This window comes from Pholis gunnellus, assembly GCF_910591455.1.
Source record: "Pholis gunnellus genome assembly, chromosome: 9".
In the NCBI taxonomy this organism is placed as follows: domain Eukaryota; kingdom Metazoa; phylum Chordata; class Actinopteri; order Perciformes; family Pholidae; genus Pholis; species Pholis gunnellus.
In genome coordinates, this window is record NC_136535.1 from 25,428,075 (window position 1) to 25,442,514 (window position 14,440).

General features: G+C 44.6%; 1 protein-coding gene across 1 annotated transcript; it reads right to left on the minus strand.

Annotated features, from left to right (window-relative positions):
* Positions 1–1,210: 1,210 nt before the first annotated feature.
* LOC306700889 (ATP-binding cassette sub-family G member 4-like) lies at positions 1,211–13,475 on the minus strand (the record flags this gene model as incomplete). The annotated part of the gene is made up of 14 exons (XM_079166027.1): positions 1,211–1,572; positions 2,265–2,383; positions 2,472–2,630; positions 3,183–3,283; positions 3,360–3,528; positions 3,621–3,719; positions 4,478–4,620; positions 4,722–4,836; positions 5,195–5,318; positions 6,250–6,395; positions 6,577–6,627; positions 6,770–6,902; positions 7,454–7,571; positions 13,241–13,475. The coding sequence occupies 14 exons, from the start codon at positions 13,473–13,475 to the stop codon at positions 1,347–1,349; spliced, it is 1,938 nt and encodes a 645-aa protein (XP_079022153.1). The 3' UTR covers positions 1,211–1,346.
* Between the last annotated feature and the right edge of the window lie 965 nt (positions 13,476–14,440).

Sequence of the window (14,440 nt, forward strand, 5' to 3'; positions counted from 1 at the left end):
AACTCATTTAATCAACATTGGTAAGTTATTGTTTCTCCAACTCAATTCTACTGAATACCTTCTGTTGAACACTTTTAATTGTGTTTATATTTCACAGAGTAAAATCTCTTTATGGCAACTTAAAAAAAATGATTTGTATAGGAATAATAATAATAACCGTATTTAATCTTTAATAATCCGTAAAAGTGAGTCTTCAGAAGAGATCATGAAGAGGAAACTGAACTCTGCTCGTTAGACGACATCTTGTTCTCACGCAGCATGAATAAAGTGAGATATTTAATTAAAGGAGTTTGATCAGTTTATTAGAATATCAGACACTTTACACAGCTGTACAGTGAAGCTGAAAGTTATCCAAATATATATATTCAAAAAGAGAATGAATGAACATATAAGTGGTCGTGACAAACAACAGAAAGTCAACACATTGTAAATAACACGTGAGCACACGTCCAGCTACTGTCGTTCTTCTTTGGTTGTTCTTCACCTGCTCAGTTTTCTCTAATGTTCAGTCAGGATGCATCACTTCTTTATAATTCAAATAAAACATGAAAGTTCAGATAGCACCAAACATGAAGACACCGTAATGAATCTATCGATATATATATAACTGCATATAATCCTAAAGGTAACACAGTATAAAATGATTAAGGCTGAACAATTTCAATTCTAAAGATTTCAGATCATCATCATGGAAGTACAAAAAATATGTAATTTCAGTAGACAATCATGATAAAGCTTAATATACAACTATCAACATGTTAACAAAAACAATCTAGCTCAAACAATGATTTAACTCTTTTCATAAACAGGAAGTGATTGTGTTTATCGCGGACGACGCCCACAAAAAATACAGAACTAAAAGTCGCTCAAACTCCAGTGATCAGGCACAACTTATCACACTTAACATCCGTCTTCAGGCGTTTCTCTGACGCTCGTTCTTTTCTAAAAAGGGGAAGTTTAGTGGAACCAGCGTCCCGACACGGACAGGACGTAATATATGAAACAGTATCAATGCTGCTGATCTGGCTTTGTGCACGAGAGTCTAAGTCCTGATGTCTGAGGTAAAACCGGTGTGTGTTGATCCGTGAGGTGACTCCTCATCATCGGTCCCTGTGCAGCAGAATGGATGCTCCGCCCCTTTTAGCAGCGACGCGTCGAATGAAATGAAACTCATTCCAACGTGAGAGGTTCGTTTTTGTCTGTGCACAGGAGAGAGAGAGAGACCGAGAGAGAGAGAGACAGAGAGACAGAGAGAGAGAGAGAGAGAGAGAGACAGAGAGACAGAGAGAGAGAGAGACCGAGAGAGAGAGAGACAAACAGAGAGAGAGAGAGAGAGAGAGAGACACCTATCTCTCTGACTTGACTTTGTAGCGGAGGACGAGGTAGGTGAGCAGCCTCAGGATGATGAAGAAGATTCCCAGGACGATGAAGTCCATGTAGAGCTTTGCGTCCTCCACGTCCAGCAGCTGCAGGACCTCCTCGGGCTTCTGGAACTTGCAGACCTTCCCCGGACACTCCAGCTCTGAGCGGTTCATCCCGTAGATGGAGAGGATGACGCCTTCAAAGCCGTACCTGAGAGAGGGAACGCACACGTTTCAGCATCGTTTCAGAGATGATCTCCCTCCACACTAACACGCCCGACAAACGAATATCACGTGACCAGTCACGTGCACGGGGCGTGATGGTGCCGTGTAAACAGGAAGTAGAATGGAGTAATAAAGTAGTCTTCAATGATGAAAGGTCGTGTTTGATACTTAAGATCTTCTCTATGAACTCAAACAGACACATTTAGTGGAACGTTTTATTTTTCACTTAATTGCGGGCGTCATCGTTTCTAAATGTATCCGTTTTCGACGCGACCCCGGCGTTTTCATTCTCCTCCGTTTTTGGTGCTTGAGAACTCCGGCGTAGTGTGGACGATCGGCAGAATGAATGCGCTTTAAAGAGGAGACAGAGCAGTGTGGGCGTGGCCTGAGACCGATCCATCGTCGCTCATCTCTCAGTGGATCATGAGTTAGCTTCTGACAGCGTTTACGGGTCATTGTACACGAGAACATGTTGAAACGACAGCGGTGTCGCAAAACTACTTAGAAAGTGAACTAAAGTATATTTAGTTTGCTGTAGCCACTCGATCAATGTTGGACATTTGATTAGTGGACAGACAGATCAAACGTCAGAGCGATGTGTTTACCAATGTAAATGATTGACTTAGTGAGAAAATGATCCCGGTTGTAATAAAAACATATTCTTTATATTTTGCTCACCTGACATAAGACACGTAGGAGCTCCACTGCAGGTATTTGGGGATTGTGTCAAAGTTCACAAAGAATCCAGAGAAGAGCAGCACTGGGATGGCTGTGACCGGTCCAACAAACGTGGCCACCTGTGTGAAGAACGCAGAGGACACATTCTCACTAACATGTACACCGTGTGGCTGCTACGGATCACATATTTAACATGACATGTTATACCTGCAGCGAGGTGGAGGCGGCCCCGACCAGCAGGCCCAGAGACTGGGCTACCAGGGCCGTGCAGGTGGACAGGGCCAAGAAGAGCAGGTAGCGGCTGGCCTCGGGAGGCTGCTCCGTCATCCAGTACACGATGCTGCAGTACAAGATGGGGCAGATCACCTGAAAGCACAACAACACCTTCATTTAGTGGAGGAACCCACAACGAGACGTCTGAAGAACCCGTGCTGAAGATAAACCGAACACAGAAAGAGGAAAGGACCATTCATTCCAAATGAGGCGACGTCACGCAAGTCTTCTTCAATACAGCATGATGTTCATTTAGTAAATGATGGTCCATTTAGAGTCACACAGACCATAAAGCAGGGGATGCTTTAGGGGCGGGGCTACACAGTGATTGACAGGTCTCTACCAGAGACGTATACGGCGCCAAAAAGCCAAGATGGCGACGGACAAAACGCCGAAATCGAGGCTTGAAAACCACAGTCCACAAACCAGTGGGAGACGTCATGGTGAGTACTTCTTATATACAGTCTATGGTCTTACTCGAGTACTCGAGTACCAGACACACAATCCAACTCATTATATTCATGAATATTCATGGTAAACATGTGTGTTTAGTGTTTTAGTGAAACCCTGCAGCAGTGTTTAATCCACTGCAACAAGCAGGCGGTTCCTTCACGTTCCACTAGAGGGCAGTGGAGTACAGCTCACCTGGAACGGGATGTCAGCCATGGTCTTGGCCAGGTAGTAGGCCTTCAGGCTGTACCAGTAGTTCAGGTGCTCCCTCAGGAACACAGACATCTCCAGAGGAACTAACAGACGGGGTCACACACATCCGTCAACATCAAATCACTAAACACGTGAGATTTAGAGCTCCGCGGGACTCACAGGTCAGCACGGTCGGCATGAGCGCTCCGAACATGATGAAGAGCATGGAGAAGAAGAGGAAGCCCGTGTTGTTGAAGACTTTGCTGGCGTCGTTGCCGATGTTGAGATAGAGCAAACCGATCAACACGCCGATGAAGATGTGGGACATCAGTCTGAGGTGGGTCAGAACCTGAGAACACAGAACACAGAAACGTGGATGAAGGTTGTGACGTCTCTTCATGTGTTCATGTGTTCACAGCGTGAGGGGATGTAGGAACCCACCTGGTCCCGACATATGATGATGAAGGTTCTCTTGAAGAGGATACAGAACTGTGTCAGTGTGCTGGTGGCAAAAGAATGTCTCTCTATGTGTCCGGCGTCCTGGGGGGGGCAGATAATAACACAACATTAATACATGTGTGTCTACGTTCACACCAGAAACCAGGAGATCATCTGTGGAGACACGTTGTTTTCATAGATTGATTTAAGATGCAGCAGATGGTTTTTGCACTAAACAGAACCAGATATTTCTAATAGTAGCTTCACTGGGAGAGCCACGCTGAGTCCTCGAATGACCGATAAGCTGTTAATCAGTGAGCTGTAGAAGTGTTTCCTCTCGTCATACAAACACCAGACCTCACACCAGAACCCTTCTCTTCACTTTCTCTTCCTTTCTTTTGTACGGCGGTCTCGTCAGATTAACTGTGAATCACCAGCGTGGACTCGTTGAATACCACCTTTGTGTAAACGAGCACGCGTTCATGAATGTGAAACGTTGATTTGCGAGGCTGTACGTGTCTGGAAGTGTTCACTCAGGACCGAGTCGGTAGATTTGAGTCCTGCTCCCTGAGATCCGTGGCTCTCGCATGAGGCCCGATCTTCTCATCGAACTCTTGGTAAGAAAGCGAATAAGTGTAAAGAACAAGAAGGAGTATCGTGGGCTGAATATCAGCTGAAAACAAAAAGACTTTGACACAGGGTCCTCTACGAGACAGAACCTCTTATTTAAGTAGTAATCATTGCATTTATATCGTTTATATAAATGTACAACAACTTCATTTGGGCCCTGAAGTGTCTGAGATCCCAGTTGTTAGTCCAGCCTCGACCGCCGTGCAGCACTTCCTCTACTTCATACGCACCATCGGGCACTTTGCTGCACACACCGACTGTCCGTTGCTGTCACACTGGTTCTTCTTCTCTCCTAACGCACACATCCCACCTTGGACCGCCTCGAACAGCACAGGGTTCAGGTCTCCGTACTCTCCTGATGCCACTTCAATGACTTGAGACAAAGAGCACAGAGACACAGATGAGTGAATGAATGAGGAGGATCCTCAGCCACAGAGCAGTGGACATGTGTGGACGGAGGTGATGTGGGCTCACTGAAGTCTGCAGGGTTGTGGTAGGTGGGGCAGTGCAGGCCCAGAGTCTTCAGGTAGGGGATGAGGTACGGGACCGAGCCTTTGTAGATGCACTGTCCCTGACTGAGGATGTAGAGCTGCAGAGACACAGAAACAGTCAAGGCTGAAAGTAAAGGGCCCACACAGCTATAGATCTATTATGATGTTTAGATACCAAAAATATTCAATTATGTTACAATTCCAGCCTGAAATAACTTACAAAATGCCCCCAAAGCACCTAAAAAGATACACAACTCAACTACTATACTACTTACTGTGTACTTGTAAACATTGTAGTACTACATCTATGTTACCTGCTACGTTCCTAAATATAACGATTAAGATACGATGCGTTATTATTCACTCAACTATCCAGAACCTTGAGCAGACGTTAAGATGCTGCAGCACCACAGCTGCTCACACAATCAGTAGAAAGCGGAACGTCGGGACTCGTACCTTGTCAAACATCTCGAACAGCTTGGCGCTGGGCTGGTGGATGGTGCAGATGATGGTGCGTCCTCCCAGCGCCAGAGAGCGCATCAGAGAGACCACCTGGTAGCACGACACGCTGTCCAGTCCGCTGAGCAGAGACACAACGTTAGCGACAGGAGAACGTTAGCGACAGGAGAACGTTAGCGACAGGAGAACGTTAGCGACAGGAGAACGTTAGCGACAGGAGAACGTTAGCGACAGGAGAACGTCTTCTCAGGCGTTCTGAGAGTTATTGATTCCTCTCGTCCTGTGAGAGTTCATCACTCAGATCTACAGTGAGACGGCTCGTTCATCTGAACTCACTTCTTGTACACCGTCTGTGGTTCTGCGCTGGCTGAATTCGAGCTAACTGCTAACTGCTAACTGCTAACTGATGGTCTTCCTCCCGGTGAGGTAGTCTTGCGGCGGCAGAAACAAAAGTGCGATTTAATCCAATAAACAATTGATCGAAAATCCACACGAACGCTGCATCAACAGCTTTGAGCCAGATCGTCTGTACCATTTAGTCTGGAAGTGAAGCTGAAAGATATTTAACAAACCTAAATGATCCTTTAGTAAGGCTGACGTTAACTGTAGAGAACCTGCGAGGACGCGGGGAAGCTGGCGGCTATTCTGGTCATGTTTAAGGTTTCCATGAGAGAGACTTTGAGAACCTGTTGAGGTTGTTTAGCTCATTTGACAGTTAGTGTCCCAGAGCGTCCAGATGCTGCCTCTGTGATTAAGAGTATGATTGTCAAAATCACTCCAACACCAGCTGTCCAGCTGTCACTGGATCCATTAGAGGGAAGCAGCCAGATGTGCCTCTGGGCCACCGATCATTTCACATGCTCACAGTGATGATTCGTCTATTAACCAATTAACTTGGCAAAGTATATTGTTGGTAGAAACTAGAAAAAAAAACAGCAAAAGTTTAATGTTATATAACAGAAGAAGCCTTCTGACTCGATGTACGCATCAGTTAAAATGTTCTCTATAGTTCTATAGTTTAACCGTCACAGCACAGCCTGCGTCCGTCTCACCTGGTGGGCTCGTCAAAGAACATGACCGGAGGGTTGTTGACCAGCTCCAGAGCGATGGCCAGACGTTTGCACTGACCGCCCGACAGAGAGCTGGTCCGAGTGTGAGCGCAGTCCAGGAGCCCCAGAGCCGTCAGGATCTCGTTCACCTGGACGGGAAGAGACGGAGACACAACCGGTGCGCTGTTAAGACGCTTTACATCTCTACCCACAACCTGAGTGATGCAGAGATCAACACAGAAATGTAAGTGTCGATGCTTAAAGTCAGGATTCAGTGCTGTTATCATCTTGTTTCTGTGTGTGTGGAGTGAGTAGATGTGTTTATCTCACCAGTTCTTTCTTCACCTCCATAGACTCGTCCAGCTTTAAGTTGGCTGAAACCTGAAACAAAGAGGAAGAACGCGTCACACATCACGTCGTGCAGCGTTCCTGCAGCACGTTGGCTCAGTAACCATCGACGTCTGTCGACATATTCGCTGCTGGTTGAGACGGAGTTTAATGATGTCATCATTGAACAGCTCACCATCATGGCCTCCCGGGTCGTGAGGTGCGGCAGCAGCATGTCCTCCTGCATGATGTAGCACGACATCTTCCTGAACGTCCTCAGGTCCCGAGGTTTCCCATTCACCCGGATCTGACCCTTCATCCCTGTTTCCCTGGAGACACACACACACACACACACACACACACTGACGCTGTTAGATTGCTGCCAGACGACCCTGTGAATAAAAGTAAAAGTAAACTTTGTAGTTGTGTCTTTTACTATAGTGATATAATGTAAGTCATGGTGCTGTTAGATTGCTGCGGTCCTCCCTCTGAGAAGAGCTGCTGTGTTTACCTGCAGTGGAAACGCCGTCTTTAAAAGGCTGAACTACAACTAAAATGGACTCATTAGATAAAAACATGTTGTGAATTGTGGAAATGATCACATCGATCTTTTTTCAATAGATGTTGACTTTTGGTAAATGTTTGGATCACACGAGTCTGAAACAATCCTACGCAGCCATCACTGGAATCTATTAGAGCAGCCGGGTCTTTGTCTGCAACTGTGCAGACATAGTGTGTTTAAACTAAATGAACAGAAATAAATAAAGAAGAAGCTGTACAGATTTAGAATGTTGATTTAGAATTTGAATGTGTGAATGAAAGAAGCTTCAGTCCTAATAACAGCCTTTACCTGCGCAGTAGACAGCGGTTTGACTCTCACCTGTATCCAGCCAGAATGTTCATTAAGGTGGACTTCCCGGCCCCCGAGGGCCCCATGATTCCTATCAGCTCTCGACTGCAGAACCTTCCAGACAGACACTTCAGTAAAGCTTTGAAACCTGGAACCGACACAGAGAGCATTGATGGCAAAGACCACTTCATCAACGACAACGAGACCTCGCTGTGCGTCCACGTCTCTGCATCTGTGTCGACACTCTGAGTCACTTACACACGGAAACACAGAGTCAACATTTTAACATTTTAAACTAAACCTGTTAAGGGCATCATGACGAACAGAGAAGTCATCGTAATCATAACGTTAACAGAAACAATGATCATAGACATAATATAAATGTAATAGATGTAACATCAAACACGATAACGAGGACACAAAACCATCAAACGGATATAAAAGGTCTGACCCTACAGCAGGCACCAGCTGTGAAAGGTCATTCAGTTCATTCTCTTTGCACAGAAGCAGACAAATCAACCAGTAGGAGTCACTGGATTTACACCGAGGACATGATCCCTCACCAGCTTCCCACCAACACACCAACAAGATTCTGCTGCATCATTCAGGACCTCATGATCACCTTCACTGATAGTAACTGTACCTGTGGTTCAGTCTTAAGAGGCACAGATGTTCACCTCAAACCATCTAATGAACTGTTATCCTGCACGTTGTCATGTATGAACATATTCTTCAGTTCAAACGTATCTTAAACGCTCCGGATAACAGGAACGTCCTCTCAGTCAACAGCAGAATAAATCCCTGACCCACTGCTTTGGTCTGAACGTATCAGATGTTGCACTGAAGTCTAACAGCATTAGCACCGAGCGCTCACATCAGCTTTCTGCAGCATATAGTTTATAGTTCAGGACCTTCGAGAGGAGCGGGATCAGAAAACAACAGACTAGATCTTGTGTTGTTGGAACAACCTGAAGTCCAGCTGTTGTTAGAAGAGATGAGTGAGATGCAGCCTTTTCTGTGAACACAGGTTACTGTGTAGAGTTCTTCTCTTTGTGTCACATCTTTAGTGTGCTGGAGGATGGTGATGAGTAGCCTGATATCAATATAACCCCTCAGCAGTCTATAAGCTCATTTTAAACAGATAGAAAGTGAAGCCGGTGGGTTCCATCATTTTATTAAAATCACTGCAGCGCTCTCATTGAAGCTGCTGCTTCTCTGTGTGTTTCTTAGTGCTGCTTGTTCTTCCTCTTGGAATAACATTTGATCTTCTTATTAACTCATCTCACAGCTGTGTTTGGGTTAACAGTCTCAGGCAATAAAACATAATTGCTTAATTTGTATAGACTTGTAAAGACAGAGACAGAGAGAGAGACAGAGAGACAGAGTTCACGTTTAAGCTATAAGTAATATTTGTCACATTTCCAAGAAATAGCTTTGCACTGACGTGTTTATGCTGCTAAGAGTGTTCAGACTTGCCTTTATATGCCTAGTTTATCCAGAAAATGCTTTTATTTGAGCCACATTACAGCAGATGTATTCTTTTATTAATATGTAATGATGGATCAAAACATGTGAGAGGTTCAGAAAGTGCATAACGGTGAAACATGTTACGTGACTCACTGTCTCAGCTGCTGCTGGTGTCTGTCTAATAAACAGAATGCGAGTTATTATTGGATGAAAGGAGTGGACTGCTGGAGGAACACTCATTGTTTGTGTCGTGGACACGCCGCTGTGACTCGGTGCTGTGGCTGTTGTACAAACACAGTGAAGGAGGTCTGCAGAGAGCTGAACTGTGGAGCGACTGAAAGGAGACTTCAAACAAGTTCAAACACATGAAGGTAAATCTATGAGTCAAGCTGAGCAGCACATCAATCCAGAGAGAAACGTGATTCTTCTACAGGAGTTCACTTCAAGCTTCTCCAAAGGTCGAAAGGAAGAGAACTTTATGTATCATGGCACACACCTTTCCTTTCTACCCCACTTCACCTTCCTTTCACCCTACCTCACTTCACCTTCCTTTCCTTTCACCCTACCTCACTTCAACTTCCTTTCCTTTCACCCTACCTCACTTCACCTCTCCTTCCTTTCACCCTACCCCACTTCACCTTCCTTTCACCCTACCTCACTTCACCTTCCTTTCCTTTCACCCTACCTCACTTCACCTCTCCTTCCTTTCACCCTACCTCACTTCACCTTCCTTTCATCCTACCTCACTTCACCTTCCTTTCCTTTCCTTTCACCTTACCTCACTTCACCTTCCTTTCACCCTACCTCACTTCACCTTCCTTTCCTTTCATCCTACCTCACTTCACCTTCCTTTCCTTTCACCTTACCTCACTTCACCTTCCTTTCCTTTCACCTTACCTCACTTCACCTTCCTTTCCTTTCACCCTACCTCACTTCACCTCCCCCCCGACTTTCCCTTCCTTTCCATTCATCCTACCTCACTTTTCCTTACCTCCTTTTCATCCTACCTGACTTCACCTTCCTTTCCTTTCACCCTACCTCACTTCACCTTCCTTCGTTTTTCCCCTACCCCACTTTACCTCGCCTCTTTTTTTATCCTACCTCACTTCCCCTTCCTTTCATCCTTCCCCTCCCTCCTCCCCTCCCTCCTCCTCTCCTCTGTTCTCCTCCTCTCCTCTGTTCAGCTACATTATTGATGACCTAAACCGTCTCAGACGATGCAGCACTTACTGGAACCCTCAGAGCAAACCCTCCAACACACACACACACACACACACACACACACACACACACACACGCAGCGTACACTTAACATCAGACTCATGAGACCGGCTGGTTCACGTCGTCTTACTTACATTTACAGGGTGAAGAACACATGACGCTGCTGTAAATGTTAGGACTGAAACAGGCTCTGTTATTTTGAGGATTGGTAAGAACGTTGTGATAAGTTCATTTCTTTGAGATCAGGTGCATACTGCTCACTCAGCGTTGAGAGCTCCAGCATTCTGTAAAGGTTTAGGACTGGTTTAGGTTTTGGGTTGAGCGGCTGAGATTTGATCCAGAGCTAAATATAATTACAACTCATATCTTAAAAGTCATTCAATTTGCTATGAATATTCATGTTGTAACGTGTCTGCTGAACAGGATGTGTCCGTTCTATTATATGTACTGATGCGATTGCTTTGTTTAAACAAACAACCTACATACTCAGTGACTGTAATCTTTGTATTATCGAGAGTTAAATGATATGATTTCAATAAGTAACGTGAAAGTGATTTGTAATGTCACGTTCAGGGAGCAGCACAGACAGGAAGGACCTGAATACAGAACTCAGACGGGCAGATAAAAAGAAAACACTTCAATAAAACAAGAAGTTTACAAAACAAAACTCCACAACAAAGGATGAAGCGACACAGAACAAAGGAGCTGAGGTTGATGAAATAGTGGCTGAGGAACAAAGGAAGTGAGAACAGTGGAGCAGGATGTGTGAAAAACCCAGAAATAAAACCAAACATGACGCATGAGGAGTGCCCTTCAAAATAAAACAGGAAACAGACAAAAACCCAAATATATGACAACCTCTGCTCCAAGAAGCCAAATCACCAGAATATTTACACGTTAGGCCTGCAGGCTACAGGGCTTTAAATGTAAGAACTTCACTTTAAATTGTACAGTTTTGTGTGCTTACCTCAATGCTCTTTACTGTAAATATTCTGTATTTCAACTTTTCATTCAACCTGTGCTGCATGTGGATCGTTACCTTCAGTGCATAAAGTTCAAAATTACTTTGAAACTTTGATCTTTGTTGATCAGTTTGAAGCCCCAAGTTTGGTGTTTTGGCCGTCGCCATGTTGTATTTTTTGCAACCACTGAACAGGAAGTGACCATATTTGGACTGAGGAGGAGTGACGTAGAGACGCCGTATACGTCTCTGGTAGAGACCTGTCAATCACTGTGTAGCCCCGCCCCTAAAGCATCCCCTGCTTTATGGTCTGTGTGACTCTAAATGGACCATCATTTACTAAATGAACATCATGCTGTATTGAAGAAGACTTGAAACTAGAGATTGAGACCATAAACTCATGTTTACAATGTTTACTGAGGTAATAAATCAAGAGAGAAGTAGAGTCATTTTCTCATAGACTTCTATACAACCAGAGGAGTCGCCCCCTGGTGGACACTAGAGAGAATGCAGCTTTAACACATGAAGCTTTGACTTCACTTAGTTCAGAACCGGAGATTACCGCCTGATTAAAATACAGCCAACAGTAGAATGTGCATGGCTCCTGCATTAGTTTATTACAGTCTGTGACTCCACTGAGCTCATTGATCTTCTGTGTGATAATCCATGGACTCTGGTGGATCCAGTGTGTCAGAAACAATCAGCCCTCCTACTGTAGGGAGATGATCTCAACAAGAACGATCAATAAAGAGAAAGGTTCGCTGCAGCAACTGTAAGCAGCAGTCAGTGAGGATGACCAAGGCCGAACGGAGGCGAGTTTATTTGTCTCTCTGTTGCTGCTGAGCCTCATACGCCGGCTTTAAGCTACTTCTTATTCCTCACCAGACGTCTGGTAAACTGGTCCGTGTGTCTGATCCACGGCACGACTCACCTGACTCTGAGCGGCCTAATAGACAAACATGTTCTTTCAGTTATGTTTCGTAGTCTTCTTGCAATTACCACTGAATGTATTATACTTCTACTTCAGAGTTTAAATAGATGAATTAATATCAAATCAGCTTTTCATGTCACACATTAGCAAGTGAAATTAAGCGTCAACCCTTCCTACTATGAGGAGCAGTGAGCAGCTACTACTGTACAGCAGGGAGCAGTTTGGGGGTCTGGTGCCTTGCTCAGGGGAACTTCAGCAGAGCCCAGGAAGCCAACGGGCACCTTTCAGACTATCAGTCCACACTCTGTATTTGGTCGGTTTTGGGACTTGAACTGGTGACCTTCTGGTTCCCAAACCAAGTCTCCACAGACTGAGCTTCCTAGATACAGTTTGTGTTATTATCATAACTAGCGGTGTAACGGACCGTTGTTAACTACACAGTTTAACGTTAACCATCACAGTGTGAATAAAGTTTTACTGACTCAGTAGAACTTGTGTTTCTAGTCTCTGTTAATGTTACATTGTAAACAATCAATCAGTGTTTAGACCAACAGGAGGAGAGCTAGTAACGTTAGCAGCACCGCTAATGGCTAACCAGCAGGAGGAGAGCTAGTAACGTTAACAGCACCGCTAACGGCTAACCAGCAGGAGGAGAGCTAGTAACGTTAGCAGCACCGCTAAAGGCTAACCAACAGGAGGAGAGCTAGTAACGTTAGCAGCACCGCTAACGGCTAACCAACGGAGGTTCACTTCAGTGACATCATGATGCCTTCAGGCTCTGCTCAGTGAACATGAGGACTGGCTGAAGGTACATTATAACGTTATCATGATGTGTTCACATGTCATCTGTAAAATGTAGTTTTGGTGATAAACTTGAATAAATCCAGTAGTTTGAAGGAGATGTTTTCACATGAATATAAAACAGATATTAGAGATGAATTATGATGTTTAACTTCTAACACAAGCTCTCTTTTCTTGATGATCTGATCCGAAACTCAAACTCACGATATGATCTGAACCGTGAATTATTATATATTACTGCAGGCCACTATGATATTGATTGAGAATCGCGTATGAAACCAAGATGACACGCTAAACAGTGTTAATAGCAAACTGCAACAGTACAAAATATTGTATTATTTCTGGCTGTAAAATAAGTTTTATAAGTATGTGTGTATATGTATGTGTGTATATGTGTATGTGTGTGTGTGTATATGTAGGGTATCTACATATCTACCTCTCCTCCTCCAGCACGGGCCCTCCTGGATGGTGTAGGAGAGGTCGCTGAACTCCAGGTCCACGGCGGAGCGTTTGGGGAGGTGGGAGAAGTGCTGAGCTTCGGTGATGTGGTTCTCCACCTTCTTCAGGTGGGTCAACATGGACGCGTCCTGCTGCTGGACGCCTCCGTTACACATGACCACCTCCTCTACGGGGATGCTCACAGAGTCGGGTTCCAGAGCCTTGTTGTCCATACCGGCTCTGTGTCTGGGAGGAAGCGAGTCAGCCATTAGCTTCATTACCTGCTGATGTGTCTCATTTTTAAACACCTGCACCGGGGGTGGGGGGGGGGGGGGGGTTTGGTGCCTTGCTTGCATATTTGGAGGTTGTTTGATAAAAGTTCTACGTTCCTCCAGAAACAACAGAGCAGCAGGAACCTGGAGCCAGACAGCAGGTTGGACAGATTTTCCAAATGTGAAACATATATTGAATATGCTCGTGACAGAATATACGGCATATTATAAAAGTTATAGAAGACTACAAACAACATCAAAGAGACCAGGAGAGGACAATGATACTTGATAATGATGTCTTAGATCAAAATTCTCTAACTGAATTTTCTTGGACCTTTTTGTTTGGATTGTCAGTAATAAGTCATTTATTTATACTATGAAGCTCAGTTTATCTACAATGTAAAGCTCCACTAAACACACACACACACACACACACACACACACACACACAGAACCTATCTATCAGTATGATGATCTGTTTAAAGACAAGAACAGGCTTGAACATAAAAGTAAAGACAGTAAAGCCCAGACTACACTATAAAAAGGTGCTTTTAGGTATTTAATGAATGAACAGTTGATGATGATTTACTAGTTTGGGAAAGCTGAGGGTGAAGTGAGGTGAGAGGAGCTCCAGTGCAATGTAGTCAGAGGCTCTTTGTGTGTTCAAGGACTTTAAGCTGCTAGTTTGTCATCCAATGACTTTGTTGGTATTCTTATGGAACATAACCTTCATACAGCGGTTTGTATACCTTGTCATCACATGGTCCACTGGTATCAGTGTGTAGAACGTGTTTCACAGAGAAACTGAGCACCAACGGTTCAGTTCCTGAGCCTTCACTGTCCACAGACAGGCCGCCATGACACACATAACATAAGACAGACTGCTGCATAGTGCTGATGATGCAGAGACAGCGGTGAGCAACAGC